Source organism: Cetorhinus maximus, chromosome 2, assembly GCF_964194155.1.
Source record: "Cetorhinus maximus chromosome 2, sCetMax3.hap1.1, whole genome shotgun sequence".
NCBI classification, from domain to species: Eukaryota; Metazoa; Chordata; class Chondrichthyes; order Lamniformes; family Cetorhinidae; genus Cetorhinus; species Cetorhinus maximus.
Genome location: NC_135880.1, coordinates 124,120,260 through 124,136,628, shown reverse-complemented (window position 1 = coordinate 124,136,628; position 16,369 = coordinate 124,120,260). Strand labels below are relative to the sequence as shown.

At 40.1% G+C, this 16,369-nt stretch overlaps 1 protein-coding gene across 7 annotated transcripts in view; it reads right to left on the bottom strand.

Annotated features, from left to right (window-relative positions):
• LOC144697282 (SWI/SNF-related matrix-associated actin-dependent regulator of chromatin subfamily A member 2-like) overlaps positions 1 to 16,369 on the bottom strand; it is a 146,788-nt gene that overhangs the window by 56,109 nt on the left and 74,310 nt on the right. For all 7 annotated transcript variants that reach the window (XM_078569235.1, XM_078569277.1, XM_078569269.1 and 4 more), the window contains exons 17-21: positions 10,428 to 10,494; positions 9,675 to 9,785; positions 9,008 to 9,250; positions 5,427 to 5,540; positions 837 to 944 (exon numbers count right to left, since the gene is read on the bottom strand). In XM_078569235.1, the coding sequence (XP_078425361.1) occupies positions 837 to 944; positions 5,427 to 5,540; positions 9,008 to 9,250; positions 9,675 to 9,785; positions 10,428 to 10,494 (643 nt within the window). The remainder of the gene's footprint in view (positions 1 to 836; positions 945 to 5,426; positions 5,541 to 9,007; positions 9,251 to 9,674; positions 9,786 to 10,427; positions 10,495 to 16,369) is intronic.

Genomic DNA, 16,369 nt, shown 5'->3' with positions numbered 1-16,369 from the left:
CACCATCTATGCCTGTGTTACCTCTAAACTTGGCGGTTCCAGCACATTCCTGGCTGGCCTTGCATGTTCTATCTTCTGTAAACCTGAGATCATTCAAAACTCTGCTTCCCATGTCCTAACTCATACCAAGGCCTGTTCACCAGTCACCCTGTGCTAGCTGACTTACATTAGCACCTATGAAGCAATGCAGTGGATTCAAAATTCTCATCCTTATTTTTAAAGCCCTTTGAGTTCTCCCCCCTCCTAAGCTCTTTAGTCTCTGCCAGTCCTACAATGCTCCGAGGTATCTGCACTCCTCCAATTCAATCCTCGAATATCCCCAATTTTAATTGTTCCATTGTAGGCAGCTGAAGGCCTGGCTACCAAAGCCATAAACTCTGGAATTCCCTTCCTCAGCCTCCCCAACTCATTTTTCCTCTTCAAAAGCTACCTCTTTGGCCAAGGCCATTTGCCCGAATATATTGGATGGCTTGATGTAAAATTTTGTTTGATAAAACTCCTATGAAGCACCTTGGGACATTTTAATATGTTAAAGCTGCTAACACAAGTGTTGTTCTGGAATGCACTACCTGAAACTTCCCAAGTGATGGAAACGGAATCAATAGGGACTTTCAAAAGCAAATTAAATATATGTTGAGAAAGGAAAAATTTACAGGGATTTGGGAAAGGAGAAGAGTGAAACTAATGGATAGCTCTTTCAAAAAGCTGGCATGAGCACAATATGTATAAAGATCTGTAATTTTTTACATGATATATAGTTGTCTCAGAAGTGATAAAAGTAATACAGGACATAATCCAAGACAATGTTTTTAGTACATCATCTTTTGCATCCTTACCTTCTTGTCTTTCTCAGAACCATCTGTTAGAAGAATTCCCTTAGCTTGCATGTGACGGTATAGAATCTTCTGTAGAGAAGACATGTCACATTTGATGACGTACTCAACCTGAGAATAAAATTTAATTTGTTATTACACAGAAATAATACAAAACAATAATAGGTGAATAAAATAATTTTAAAAATTATATTAAAAATATTCATTAAGAAACACTGAAGCTAGCAGGCTAGAAGTAAATCTAAACTCGTTAGACCATTTTTTGCAAATTAAGTCTTTGGGGGAGAAACTTGTTTGTGCAGCGCCACTTCTAGCGATACTACGTAGATTCCCCCAGGGCAGGCAGCACCATGGGCTACGCAGTTAGCAGCCTGTGCGGCATTTTTAAATGATACCAATGAAGAAAGTAGGTGAGCCATAGTGCTGTTTCCCTCAGAGAATTGACTAGAAGCGGTGCTACACAAATGTATTTCCCCCACTATTATTTCTAATGGATTTTACATCTTTATAATGCATGGAGTGTTAGACAAAATTGAATTAGAAAGCAGGCAAATAGACTTGGCAGAAAAAAAGATACTGAAAAATCAAATACGAACATTTAAACATAATACCCCAATACTTCCTTAGATTATTAATATACATAGGTGAATGACAGCAGTTGATATTTAAATTTGATCGTTAGCCAGTATTGGGCACACTAATGACAAATTTTCTTCATAGGAACAGGAGTGGCATTAATACGGTAATCAACCAGAAATCTGCTGATCGCTTGGGGTGGGGGTAATGGGAGTGAAAATTAAAAATGACAGATCAATTTCCTAGTTATGTGCCCGCTATTATTGCATTAAACACAACATTTGAGATCTAACCGGCAAGAATATTTAATGAGGTACAGGAATGATTATTTCTGGTGATAAAAGCAATCCGTCATCTATTCCTGCTTTATAGTTTATTCTACCTTTTATTCTACAAATGTAGCATCCTATTCAGACTGATGTAAAATACCATGAGGAACATTTTTATTACAGTAAAATCTGCACTCCAGGAACTTTAAGTAGTTGCCGCCATAATGCTTTCTAAAACTGCATTACTTTGTTTAAAGAGAGGAAAAGGTTGTGTAGGTTACTGTCACATCATTAATGGAACAGCTTCCCAAATTCCACACACCACAAGTCTCATTTGGTATCTTTTTGGCGATGCAACATGTTTTTAGATGCACATTAACTAGTCATATAATTCAAAAATCAATAACAACTGGCACTTAAAAAGTCACAAGGTGTTTCACAGAGGTGTAATCAAAAATTGATGCCAAGCCAAAGGAGCAAATTAGGCAGGGTGAAGAAAGTTTGGTCAAATTGAAGGTTTTAATGCGGTGCGTGGGGGTTCAAAAGGCAGACGGAGTTAGAGAGAAAATAAGAGAGCATAAGGCCTTGACAGTGAAAGCCCAGTCACTAATGGTAGGGCAAACGGAGTAGGGGATGCACAACAGGTTAGAGTTGGAGCAACACCATGTTTCCAGAGGGCTGTAAGACTGGAGGAGGTTACAGATAGGGAGAGGAGGTGCCACAAAGGAAGTTAAATGAAAAGATGAGCATTTCAGGTTTCAGGAAATGGGGAAAACTTGAGATAATGCTGGCTAGCAAGGACAGAAGACAGAGGATGAGCAAAACTTGTGGAGGAAAAGGGTGCAGGCCACTTAGTTGTAAATGAGTTGAAGTTTCATCTTGGGGGAGGTTTGTGGCAAAGGATGGGAAGCCAGCAAGAGAGCAATGGAACAATTGAGCCTGGAGGTGACAAAGCCAGACGAGAGTTTCGGCAGTAAATAGGGTAGGGATAGGCGATGTTAGAGGTGAAAAAAGATATGGAGGGGAAATAAGGTCAGAAGTGCAGCACAGGTCAAACAGGATATCAAGCCTGCAGAGTCTGGTTCAACCAGAGGCAGTAACCGCAGAGGCGTATGATATCATTGGCGAGGATACGCAATTCATGACAGAGGCAGAACTTTTCCCTCGTTGGGCAGGTGCACGCCCGACCTGAACGAGAGTAAAATAGTGCGCAATGACGTCAGGCGAGCGTCTCGACATCATCACGCACTCTTGCGATATTTTGCTCGGCAGCAGCACGCCCACCGACAATTAAGGCCTATTAAAGGCCCTTAATCAATTAATTAAATCGTATTTTTCACTGCTTGTCCAACTGTTCGGTTGGCAGGCTGGCAAATAGACCAAGCGGACTTTACATTTTTTACGAAACCTCATCCACGGGCAGGATGAGGTTTCAACTACTGATTAAAAAAAAACTTTTAAAACTCATTTTTAACATGTCCTTGCTCGTGTGACAGTGTTGCATGAGGAGACATATTTTAAACACTGTAAAATTTTTAATTTATGTTTTACAAAATCTTCAGCTCCCTGAGGCAGCTCTGTACCTTCCAGGAGCTTTCAGTGCACCCTCCCCCACGCATGCACAAACTTCCGCACTTGCACTCCTCCCGTTCCCACCACCCCTCCCCCAGCGGTGCTGTGTTTCAGTGCACGATTCATGCCAGTTGGCTGTTAATTGGCCAGCCAGCGTGAAATCGCTGGCGGCAGTTAGTTTCATGCCCGCTCCCGCCTGTTGCCTCCGCCCGACGAGGTAAAAATCCTGCTCTATGGGTTTGATCTTCCCAATGTTTAACTGGAGGAAATTGCAGCTCATCCATGACCAGAAATTGGAGAAACAGTCTAATAATGGAGGCAGTGGAGAGGTACGGGATGTGGGTAGGCCAGCATTTATTGCCCATCCCTAATTGCCCTGGAGACGGTGGTGGTGAGCCATTTTCTTGAACTGCTGCAGTCCATGTAGTGTAGGTAAACCCACAGGTCTGTTAGAAAGGGAGTTCTAGGATTTTGACCCAGGGACAATGAAAGAACAGCAATATAGTTCCAAGTCAGGATAGCGTGTGTCTTGGAAAGGAACTTGCAAGAGGTACTGTTCCCATGCATCTGCTGCCCTTGTCCTTCTGGGTGGTAGAGGTCGCCGGTTTGAAAGGTGCTGTGAAAAGAGCCTTGGGGAGTTGCTGCAGTGCATCTTGTAGATAGTACACACTGCTGCCACTGTGCAGCAGTGGTGGAGGGGGTGAATGTTTAAGGTGGTGGATGGGTGTCAATCAAGTGAGCTGCTTTGTCCTGGATGGTGTTGAGCTTCTTGAGTGTTGTTGGAGCTGTACCCATCCAGGCAAGTGGAGAGCATTCCATTACACTCCTGACTTGTGCCTTGTAGATGGTGGACAGGCTTTGGGGAATCAGGCGGTGAGTTACTTGCCACAGAATTCCCAGCCTCTGACCTGTTCTTGTAGCCACAGTATTTATATGGCTGGTCCAGTTCAGTTTCTGGTCAACTGTAATAATCCAGAGGATGTAGATAGTCAGGGATTCAGTGATGGTAAGGCCACTGACCTGACTTAATGTCTTTGGGTATTATTGTCTAGGTGCAGATGCAGATAGGGAAGAGGAAGGGGGGTCAAGATAGATCTTTGAGAGATTCCAAAGATGGCGGTGTGAGATGGAAAGAAAAGCCATTGCTGGAATACTCTGGCTACAATTGGATAGATAAGAATGGAACCAAGCAAGGGCAGTCCCACTGAGCTTGACAATGCTGCAGAGGCACTGCAAAAGGATGGGTTGGCCAAGAATATCAAAGGCTGGAAAAAGTTTTGAATAGGATGAGGAGGGCAGTGCATTACTAATATACAAAGGATGCCATTTGTGATTTTGATTATGCCCGTTTCAGTGCTGTGGCAGGGAGGGCTGGACTACAAAGAGTTGGAAGTTATATTACAGCTGTACAGAGCGCTGGTTGGATTCCATCTGGAGTACAGCATTCAGATTTGAGTACCGGTCCCAAGGGACAATAGATTGGCCTTAGAAGGGGCACAACGTACTTACTAGAATGATACTGGGGCGAGAAAGCTTAAATTATGAAAGCAGGTTCCACGGATTAGGCTCGAGGTGTTTAAGATGATTAAAAGATTTGATAGTTTCTCTTCATCTGCTCTACTTCCTGGGGAGTTCAGAACAAGGGGGCTTAAACCTTAAAATTAGAACCAGGCCATTTAGGGATTATATTAAAAAGGACTTCACAAAAAAGGTAGTGGAATTCTGGAACTCGCTCGCTCAAAGACCTTTTCAGCTAGGTCAATTGAGAATTTCAATATTGAGAATGATAGATGTTCGGTAGGCAAGGGTATTCAGACTTAAGGAAACAAAGTGGATAGACAGAGTTGCAATACAGATCAGACATGATCCAACTGAATGGCAGAATAGATTTGAGGGGTTGAATGGCCTACTCCTGTGTTCAAATGTGGAGTTGTGAAAAAGATTTGCAGCATTTGGGAAGGGACATGGTTAAAAACTTAGAAGGAAAAGGAGGTTGATGAAGGGGCAGTAGCCTGCAAGGACAAATTAAGGAGGTGACTTAACAAACAAAACTTAGGTCAACAATCTTGTAGAAGCTCCATTATTGAAGTAATTTTCCAGGTTAAATCTACATGTGAAAGTTTTACTTGTAAATTATCAATTCTGGGTTTCTTGAAAGCTTTGCAGAAAATATTACCTTTTCTGGTAACTGGGATTCCACTTCTTTTTTCAGCCTTCTCAGAAGGAAAGGGCGCAGCACTTTGTGAAGACGACGAATGATCAGGATTGTTTCCTCCTCATTTAGGTCCACCTGCAAAAAAAAAAATCCAAAACATATACCTCTGGATACTTGCCCTCCTTAAAGGTTATATAATAAATTTTAAGTTAAAATCAAGTTTTAAAAAGCACACCAAGGCTTCCTCCATCTGGTGAAAAAATAGCATTAAAAAGAAGATACACATCATCCAGTTGTATGGGCACCATGAAATTGGTTACTCTTATGTTAATTATAAAAAAATTAGGGTGAGAAAGGAGAGAGAGGCAATTGCCTAGTTTATAAAGTTTATTCTTATTTCTGTAAACTAAAGATTTTTTGATGCTGTTAACAGAGCACTCCCTTCAAGGAAATGTGCGTGTGCAAGAAGGTGATCAAAAAAATATCCTGCATTCAATCTTTCATTTTAGTTTGGACAAATGAACTGCGCAGTACATTAAGAACATAAACCAGACGGGCCAAGTTTAATCCCTGGTCTTTGCTCATTTAGCTGTTCTCGTCTGAGTTACTATAATTAGTTTCAACACACTAGCCTTGGGTGGAGAAAGGTATGTTTTCCCATTTCCAATGCTTATTCCCAATGCAGATATTGGATGAAACAGGATCAGGTTCAGCTTTGCTTCCTGAGTCATCAACGCCAAAGCTAATTGGACTCTTACATGACTAGTTGAGTGCAATACCAGAAGGCTGCCAAGTCTGTAGAATCATATTTAACCTAGATTCAGCACTTGAGACGATGAGGAAGAAGTGTTTATTAAAAGTCGCACCAAATTCTGATTCTATCTAGCCTCTGCTTGAAACAACTTCACAACTCAAATCACTCTGATTCAGTGTTTCCCTATTTCTTCTGTAATAAAATTGCTGCCTGTGATTTTATTAAAATTCTTCATTTTAATCCCATAACGATGAGACACGTGCTTATACAGCAAGTTTATTAAACTGAAGACAGTGTGAGGAATACTTGAGCAAATTCATTAGGTCAACCTTTACCATACTCCCACCAATCCCTCCCCTACTTTGCACTTCAGAAATTGAAATAGAGTAGAAGTGTTATCAATGTTACGGTTGATTTCAAAACAGCAAAAAAGGGTCCATCTGCCTCTGAAATCATGCAGCAATATTTCAATAGAAAAAAATCACACCACTTCACAGTTGTGCTTTTTTCAGAATTTATAACGATAGATTATATGCATATGCAGTATAAACTGAACTGAATATTTTTGAATGTTTATATTTGAGTATTGCTGGAAAAAAGAGACACGCTGCCGAAGCTTTGAGTCATAGAGGTCTACAGCACAGAAAAAGGCCCTTCTGCCCATCGAGTCTGTGCCAGTCAAACAAGTACCTAACTATTCTAATCCCATTTTCCAGCACTAGGCCCATAACTTTGTATGCCATGACATTGCAAGTGCACATCCAAATACTTCTTAAATGTTATGAGGGTTTCTGCCTCTACCACCCTTTCAGGCAGCGAGTTCCAGATTCCCACCACCCTCTGGGTGAAAAAATTCTTCCTCTAAACCTCCTGCCCCTTACCTTAAATCTATGCCCCTGGTTATTGATCCCTCCACCAAGGGGAAAAGTTCTTTCCTGTCTACCCTCTCTATGCCCCTCAATTTTAGACACCTCAATCATGTCCCCCCTCAATCTCCTCTGCTCCAGGGAAAATAACCCCAGTCTATCCAATCTTGCCGCATAATTAAAACTCCCCAACCCAGGCAACATCCTGGTAAATCTCTTCTGCACTCTCTCTAGTGCAATCACATCCTTCCTATAATGCGGATTCCAGAACTGCACGCAATACTCTAGCTGTGGCCTAACCAGTGTTTTATACAGTTTCAGCATAACCTCCCTGTTCTTATATTCTATGCCTCGACTAATAAAGACAAGTATCCCATATGCCTTCTTAACCACCTTATCTACCTGTCCCGCTACCTTAAGGGACTAGTGGACATGTACTATCATTCATTGTGTCTTGTTTGCCCTGCCCAAGTGTATCACCTCACACTTGTGCGGATTAAATTCCATTTACCACTTATCAGCCCATCTGACCAGCCCGTCTATATCCTCCTGTAATCTAAGGATATCCTCCTCACTATTTATCACCCCACCAATTTTCATGTCATCCACGAACCTACAGATCAACCCTCCTACATTCAAGTCTAAATCGTTTATATATGCCACAAACAGCAAGGGACCCAACCCCGATCCCTATGGAACCCCACTGGACACAGGCATCCAGTCACAAAAACAGCCCTCAACCATCACCCTCGGCTTCCTGCCACTCAGCCAATTCTGGATCCAATTTGCCAAACTGCCTTGGATCCCATGGTCTCTTACCTTTGTTAACAGTCTCCCATGTGGGACCTTATCAAAAGCCTCGCTGAAGTCCAAGTAGACTACATCAAATGCATTGCCCTCATCTACATACCTGGTCACCTCTTTGAAAACTTCAATCAAATTGGTCAGACATGACCCTCCCTTAACAAAACCATGCTGACTGTCCTTGTCCCTGCCTCTCCAAGTGTAGATTAATTCTGTCCCTCAGAATTGCTTCCAATAGTTTCCCCACCACTGAGGTTAGACTGACTGGCCTGTAGTTCCCTGGTTTATCCCTTCCTCCCTTCTTGAATAACGGTACCACACTGGCTGTCCTCCAGTCCTCTGGCACCTCTCCTGTGGCTAGAGAGATTTGAAAATTGCCAGCGCCCCTATCTCCTCCCTTGCCTCACTCAACAGTCTGGGATACATTTCATCCGGGCCTGGAGATTTATCTACTTTTAAGCCTGCCAGACCACTTAGAACCTCCTCCCTTTCAAAGCTAATTTCTTTAATTGTAGCACAGTCCTTCTGCCTGATTTCGATATCCACGTCGTCCCTTTCACTTGTGAACACAGATACAAAGTATTCATTTAGAACCTTACCTACGTCTTCCGGCTCCACACACAAATTACCATTACGGTCCTTAATGGGCCCTACTCTTTTCCTAGTTATCCTCTTACTCTTAATGAACTTGTAAAATAACTTTGGATTTTCCTTTATTTTAACCTGCCAATGTTTTCTCATGCCCCCTTTTTGCTCTCCAAATTTCCTTTTTAAGTTCCCCCCCTGCAATTTCATTTTGCACCATCAGGATAGATTCACAAGAACATCAAATCTCAAAGGGAACAACAATTTATACTGCATGAGAAGAAGGTGCTGATTCATTGGCAAGTAGACTCTTGATTGGTAGAAACATTGCCATGGATGGATGGATGGATGGGTGGCAACACCTCTACCAACCAATCAGCACCCTCTTCTCATGTAAATTGTTGTTCCCTTTAAGGTTTGGTATTCTTGCGAATCTGTCTTGATGAGTATAAGACAAAAAGCTTTGACAACATCGCTCTTTTTTCAGCAATACTCAAGCTCTGTCCTACCAAGCAACTATATGAATATATTTCTTAAAGCTATATTTTAAACCTTTAAATGCAACTGTAAAATACTAGTGGCATTATCTTTACCCTTTCTCCAGTCATGGCAAATGGGGCATTAAACCACTGTTCAAAGGTGCTGCAGCTTTTGAAGATAGTTGGCAAAAGAAAGTTGAGAAGGGCCCAAAGTTCAGGAAGTTTGTTCTGTAGTGGAGTTCCAGTCAAAAGGACTCGACGAGGTGCAACATAGTGAGTATTCAACACCTGGGTCAGTTTACAATGGTGATTCTTCATACGATGACCTTCATCTACAATCATGTATTTCCATCGAAGCTGTAACAGAGGGACATCTGGTGATTCAAAACATCTGTCACAAATTCAACAAAAGGTTGAATTATGCAACTGGGAATGTACAACAAATTAATATAGCTGCAGCATTCAATGGGAAAATCTTAATCTGGTTAGCATCTTTCCTCTTACAGACAAAATCATCAAATAACTAAAGTTATGATTTTGTTAGAAACCCTCATTCGTCATTTCTTTACTTGAAATTCCTAGTCAATGATGCATATAATTCTAAAACTGATTAAGTTTGGAATCTTGTCCGCAAAAGAAAATTAACTTTACAAAGTTAAACAAAAATAGAATTAAGGTTAATTTCTGACAGTAACCATCATAATAATCAAATGATAGCTCAATATAGCCTGTCACTTACAACTTGTGAATAGTTTGTCAAATATGCCGAAATCGGTCTTACCTTAGCAAGCACGTGTTTGTCCTTAATAATATATTCGTACGTGGTTAGAAGAACATTGAATTTTCCACTACGTAATTGCGGAATAAATGACCGGCGGAGAGCTGGCGTACCCTTAGACATAATGAGAGCTATGTTACCATAACACACCAACAAATATTTACCAGTTTTTCTACTATAAGCTGTCAAATTTATATAATAGAGAAATTGTGCACTTAGTGCAAAATTACAACGTATTTGCAGCTGCAGTAATACTAAGTTACTCTCCACTAATTGCTTTCTTCAGAAAAAAAATACATTGATCACTACTAAAAGCTTTAGAAACAACTTTCCAGTTAAACTTTCCATCATGTTTACTCATTGTAGTTCAGTCCGCACTTATCAGTACAATTTCTTCCCAGTGCCATGCCAGTGCTCAACCTGTTCACTGCAAAATGTAAAAAAACTAACGTATAATAATGTTTTTAAATATGCCAATACACATTTGACTGTATTGCTCACACAAATGTGAATTCCAGTCAAGATTTTTATTATAATTAAATAAAAAAAAAACATCTTGACAAATAGTCAGTCCAACGCTCATTTTTACTTGGATCTGAAAAAGAGCATGTAATATTCACCTGAAAATGCCAAATAGCTCACCACAGCATTAACTACTTCAGAGTAAACGAATAATATAAAACTTGTATAGAGAACTGAAAGCAACAGGAAAATCACAGTACTTCTTATACCAAAGGCAGATTAAAAAAAACTAACCTTGTAAGAAATCTTCACAACAGATGGGGCCCACTTATCAAACTCATATACCCAGTTGGATAAAGTTCTAAAAGGGAGGGAAAATGTCTAACTTATTACTACTTCCAAAATATAGTTATTCCATTTCTAAATATTACAGAAACTTCAAATTGGAAACAAGCTTTAAATCACAGTCACATTGTCAATGTATATATTGTCCTAGCATTTCAAGGATTAAGATGTTACATGCACAGCATAATTTGATTATATATTCAGTTCCCAACGATTGGGAACATCAACAAATCCTCAATCAGACACTAATTACATCAACAATCAAGAGTAAAATCTGGAAGTTGTACTGGTAAAATGTACGTGAGAATTGAGCTTTATTCATTTCGCTGAGCAATTAGTTTGAAAATGCTCGTAACCTTTTTCCTGTTTTAAACTGACCAATTTTCATTGAAGATTGTTTGCAGAACACTCAGGACCTTTTTGTATTTGTTTAAGTTGCAAGCAAGGGTGCATATATATATAAAAAATAAAGTTAAAATTGAAGAAATAGCTGTGTGCTTAACAATATAAGACAGCTGCAAGTCAAAAAAGCAAAGCATGCAAGGCATGTTTCATATTTTAATTTTGGGAAAAGAACTGTGCAGCCATGAGCCGCAAAAATAGAACATGCCTTCATAGAGATAGGGCACTAGTGTTCTTAATATAAAATGTATCTGTTATATAAAATGTATCTGTTAAGTTTCTTTAAACTTTCCTCAGCTTTATTTTGCAGGTTTCTTTGCACAGGGGTCAGAAACAGCATCCTCAAAATGATCTTAAAGAAATTATTTCAAAATGCCCAACTTCTTCTAATTAAGGAAAAATATCTAATAATTCCTTAAGTTAGATATTTCCACAAATGAGCAGTTAAAAACTATTCAACTTTAACTTTAAATAATTTGTGGTATTTCCATTCTATGTGCAATCCATGCACAACTATTTCCGAAGTCCTCAGGAATAGTCATTTTGCATCAAAACCTAGAGTTAGTTTTCAGGCATGAAATGTTTTGATCTAATTTTATGTAAATAGTCTAATATCATTTCTTAATGTGTTATAAACAGTCTGAACCTGCTCTTGCAGCAAGTGTCAATTACAGTGGTCCAATTCAGCTTCTGGGTCATGTGACCCCCAAGATGCTTAGTGGCAGTTTGGTGATGGCTAAAGGTCACGAAGAGATGACAGGACTTTTTTTTGTTTGAGATGGGCATTTGACACTGGGTGGCAAAAATGTTACCTGCCATTTGTCAGACCAAGCTTGGATGTTATGGTTGGATGTAAGCTGACATGAGCTTCTTCATTATCAGAGGAATGAAGTCAAACATTGCAGCATTATGAGCAAACAATCCCACCAGAAGGTCTGGCAACCATGCTTGGATCAAAGTTATGGTAACAGTGGTTCTGGCAAAACCCAAACTGAGCATCAAAAAAACTGATTACTGGTGGGGATATGTTGCTTCATTATAGTACTAAAGACTTTTTAAAAAACAAGATGATCGGGAGGAGGTAAACAGGGAAGTAAGTGGACACATTAAATTCATCCTGGATGTTATGAATAGGAGAAATCTTCTGCATGTTTGGGTAGATGCCAGTGTTTTGGTTGTGCTGAAACAGGCTAACTAGGGAAGCAACTAACTCTGGCACAAGATCAAGTGGTTGGTTCCATCTGTCAGTGTGTCCCAAAGTCACTACTATCCAAGTAATTATTTTCTGATATGCAATCAGACATGTAGATAAACACAGCCAAAAAATTGTACAGGGCTGTGGATGCACAAACAGCAAAGAAAAAGGTATGTCAATCAGTTTTCTGGTCATGTTTGTTGGAGATGAATGTGGGTAAAGACAAGAGAAAAAAGCTGCTCTGCTCTCCTCTTAAAATAGTCCCCTGAGGTCTTTCACATTCCTACAACAGTGGCTACATTTCAAAAGTGTTTCATTGGTTGTGAAACACTTTTGGATGCTCAGAAGTGAAAGATACATGATGTATTTTTTTTTTTAAAAACCCAACAAAACAGGCAGCCTAGCCCTCAGCTTTAATGTTGTGCCAAAAAGACAACATGACAAACGATACAACACATTTAGTACTATACTCAAATATCAGCTTAGATAATATGCTTAAATCATGACCCAGAAACCTCCGACACATAGCATGGTGCAGGGTGGCTATTCTAGTTTTATCCCATTTTTATATCATCATGGTACTGGGAGAACTCATGCAGGCAATCACCACCTGTTCCAGATATTCCTAGTAGTGTGCTTATGTGGTTCCAATAAAGTACAGAAGTCTATGTTTGTTGTTAACTTGAAAGGCAGGGCTTGGAACGTATCCAAGTATTTATACTTGTCCACACAGAAAAGGTCCCCCGTGGCATAACTGATCAAGAAAAATCAACATGACAACCAGTGGGACAGAAAATATTAACCCAATAGAAATTCAGCAAGGAGTTTATAAGCATACTAAAAAAAAAATAAAATTGTTAAAAGGCAGGAAGGCAGCAAAGGAATGATGGGGCAATCTAGTCACGATGGATGAAGATATGTTGTAATGTGATGTATATATACCTTTAAGGGTGCACATCTTAAACTGCTGTCAATCACTATGGCCTTGTCACAGGGTGCGATATATTAGTCCCATGACTTAAATTCGGTCTACAGCAGCAGATGGTTGGAGTCAAAAACATATACTTAGCCCCCTTATTATTATTTGGATGTAATCCTATATTTAAATAAAGAGCCCACATTATTGTTTTACTAATCCTTAATGTGTGATTGGTACATTTACATTGAAGAGAAGAACGTAATGGATATGACCAATAATTTGTATCAGTTTTCACACATGGTGGAAGAGAGAAGCAGATTTACAGGCTTTAGAAAAGTTTCAGAAGAAAGACATGAGAATGATATCCAGCTTAAAACACTGTTATTCATAAAGGCTGAAAAACAGGGTCTCGGTGCAACAGGTCATAGAGTTAGCTACAAAATGAAGCCATTCAGCCCATTTATGGCTCTCCATAGAGTAATCCAGCCAGTCCCATTGTCCCGCTCTAACTCCATAGCCCTGCAAGTTTATTTCTTTCAAGTGCCTATCCAATTTCCTTTTGAAATCATTGATCATCTCTGCTTCCACCGCGTACTTGGACAGCGAGTTCCAGGTCATTACCACTTGCTGGGAAAAAAAAAGTTCTTCCTCACAATCACCTTGCATTTCTTACCCAAAACCTTAAATCTGTGCTCCCCAATCCTTCATTCCTCATATCTGCAGCCATGCTGGTAAATCTCTGCACCCTCTCAAGGACCCTCACATCCTTCCTAAAGTGTAATGACCTGAACTGAACAAAATACTCTAGCTGTGGCCTAACCAGAGCTTTAAGGTTCAGCATAACTTCCCGACTATTATGCTCTATTTTACTTTTATACCCTATTTATGAAGCACAAATCTTCACTTCTCATCTTAATGTTGAAGGGAAGGTCATTGATGAAGCATCCGAAAATGGTTGGGCTTAGCACATTATTCTGAGGAACTCATGCAGCAATCTTGGGGCCATGAGTAAAGGTTACACAACCACAGGATTAGTTTAAAAACAAAAAGCTAAAAGCTAATGCGGATGCTGGAAATCCAAAACAAAACAAAAACAGAATTACCTGGAAAAACTCAGCAAGTCTGGCAGCATAGGATTAGTTTAGATGTTTACAGGTTTGTCATTTTCCAAAGAGCAGCAAACCAATGCAACAAGTGCTAATTTGCAGCACCCTTGGAAATAGAGCTAGATAACTTCTTGGCTGGGGCAGTGCTCACATGAGGTAATATATATATCATGGATAATGCAGGGTCCCAGGTTTGTTTTAGTTGCAATGGGGGAGAAAGAGGAAGTTTTCTTTCCCTAAATTGGTCTTGGGTTTTTTAATATTTTGTTTGCCTCTCCCTGCAAATTGCCATAGCAGTTAGCGGGTGGGGACTTTGTGAATCATTATGTAGGGTAGGCTCAAGTGACCGGTTGGTCTTTTCCTGTCCATTACTTTCTTATGCTGATATGTAGGTGCACTAGAGGAGGATATGGAGCTGTTGCCAGAGAAAACCATTAGAGAACCTTAGGGGGAATTGGTTCTGAGAAAATTGGCAGAATTCCAAGTGAATAAGTCACCAAGCAGTGATGCGATATATCTTGGCTGTCGAAGGGAGTCAGAGAAAAGCTGGCAATGTTTACAATTTTTCAATTCCCCTTGGATATGCAAATTATGCAAGGGGACTGGAGGATAGCCACTGCAACTCCTTTGTACAAGAGAGAATGATAAGCCAAATGATTATTTAATTGTTAGTCTATTAACAGCTCTAGGGAAACATTTAAAATCCACAATATAAAACAAAATTAGTGAACATTTAGAAATGGGCGGTTTAATAAGGGCAGCCAAAATGTATTTGTTAAAAGCAAATCATGATTGATAAATTTAGAAGCTTTTTACTGAAGTGACACATTGAACACATGAAAGGAAGGCAGACAGTAAATGTCATATGTATGGATTTTTAGCAGTTAAGATGTTTATAATGAGAATAATGGCAAAAAATTAAGCTTGTGGATTAGGAGGAAATGTAGCACCAGGGATGAAAAAGAATAGGTGATGGACATGGGGGCCCTGGGGTTGGAGGAGTTCCGTACTATAAAGTTAGAAGTGGTTTTAATTCTAATTTTTTCTGAGTAACTACTGCTGCAAGACATTCAAAACCATTTGAAGTTTGCGATTTAAATTGGAGTTTCGGACGGTTCCCATTAATGGAAGTTTGAACTTTCTGGGCAATTGCCGTGCAATCCTTATGTGGGGACTTCCGGGAGGGATGGAGATGAGGGTCCCAAGCACACCTTTGGGGTTCCCCCGACCCCAGTGGCGACGCTCCAAAGCTCGGAAGTTATGGGCGGTTGTCTAGGACAAAGGGAGCACGATTTCAAATGTAAGGCATTTGGTATACAAAAAGATTTGTAAAAGACTTCTGAAGAATGTATATAGGTTAATGGAATGGACAGACAGGAAGCAGAAGTAATTTCATGTGGAGAAATATCAGATAATACATTTTAGGAGGTAGAACATGAAATGGAAAAGCTCCAGAGAACCATATGGATGAATAGAGAAAGTCAAAGATTCAAATGTAAAACTCCAGAAAAGTACAAGTCCAGGCAGATTTTTGTAAAAAATCATTCATGAAATGTAAGCATCAAGGGCAAGAGCAGAATTTACTGCCCATCCCCAACTGCTGTGAAAAGTAGGTGCGAACCGCTTTCTTGAACCACTGCAGTCAATCTGGTGTGGGTACATCCAGTGCTGTTAAGAAGGGAGTCTCCAGATTTTGAACAGCAGCAGTTAAGGAGCAGTGATATACTTCTAAGTCAGGATGGTATGTGGCTTGGAGGGGAACTTGCAAGTGGTTGTACTTCCAATCACGTGCTTTCCTTGTTCTTTTAGCTGGTAGAAGTCAAGGGTTTGGAAGATGCTGACTGAGACGCCTTGGTGAGTTGCTGCAGTGCATCTCGTATATGGTACATACTGCTGTCACTGTGCGCCATTTTTAACGTTTAAAGTAGTGGATAGGGTACCAATCAAGCAGGCTGCTTTGTCCAGGATAGCACCGAGTTTGAGTGCTGTTGGAGAGTGTTACATCATACTCTTGACTTGTGCTTTTAGATGGCTACTTGCTTTGGGGGAGTCAGGTGGTGAGTTATGCGCCACAGAATTCCCAGCCTCTGACCTGCTCTTGCAGCTACAATATTTATATGACTGGTCCAGTTCAGTTTCTGGTCAATGGTAACCCCAGAATGTTGATGATGGGGAATTCAATGATGGTAACACCATTGAACATTAAAGGGAGATGGTTAGGTTCTTTATTGTTGGAGATGGTCATTGCCTGGCACATGTGTGGGACAAA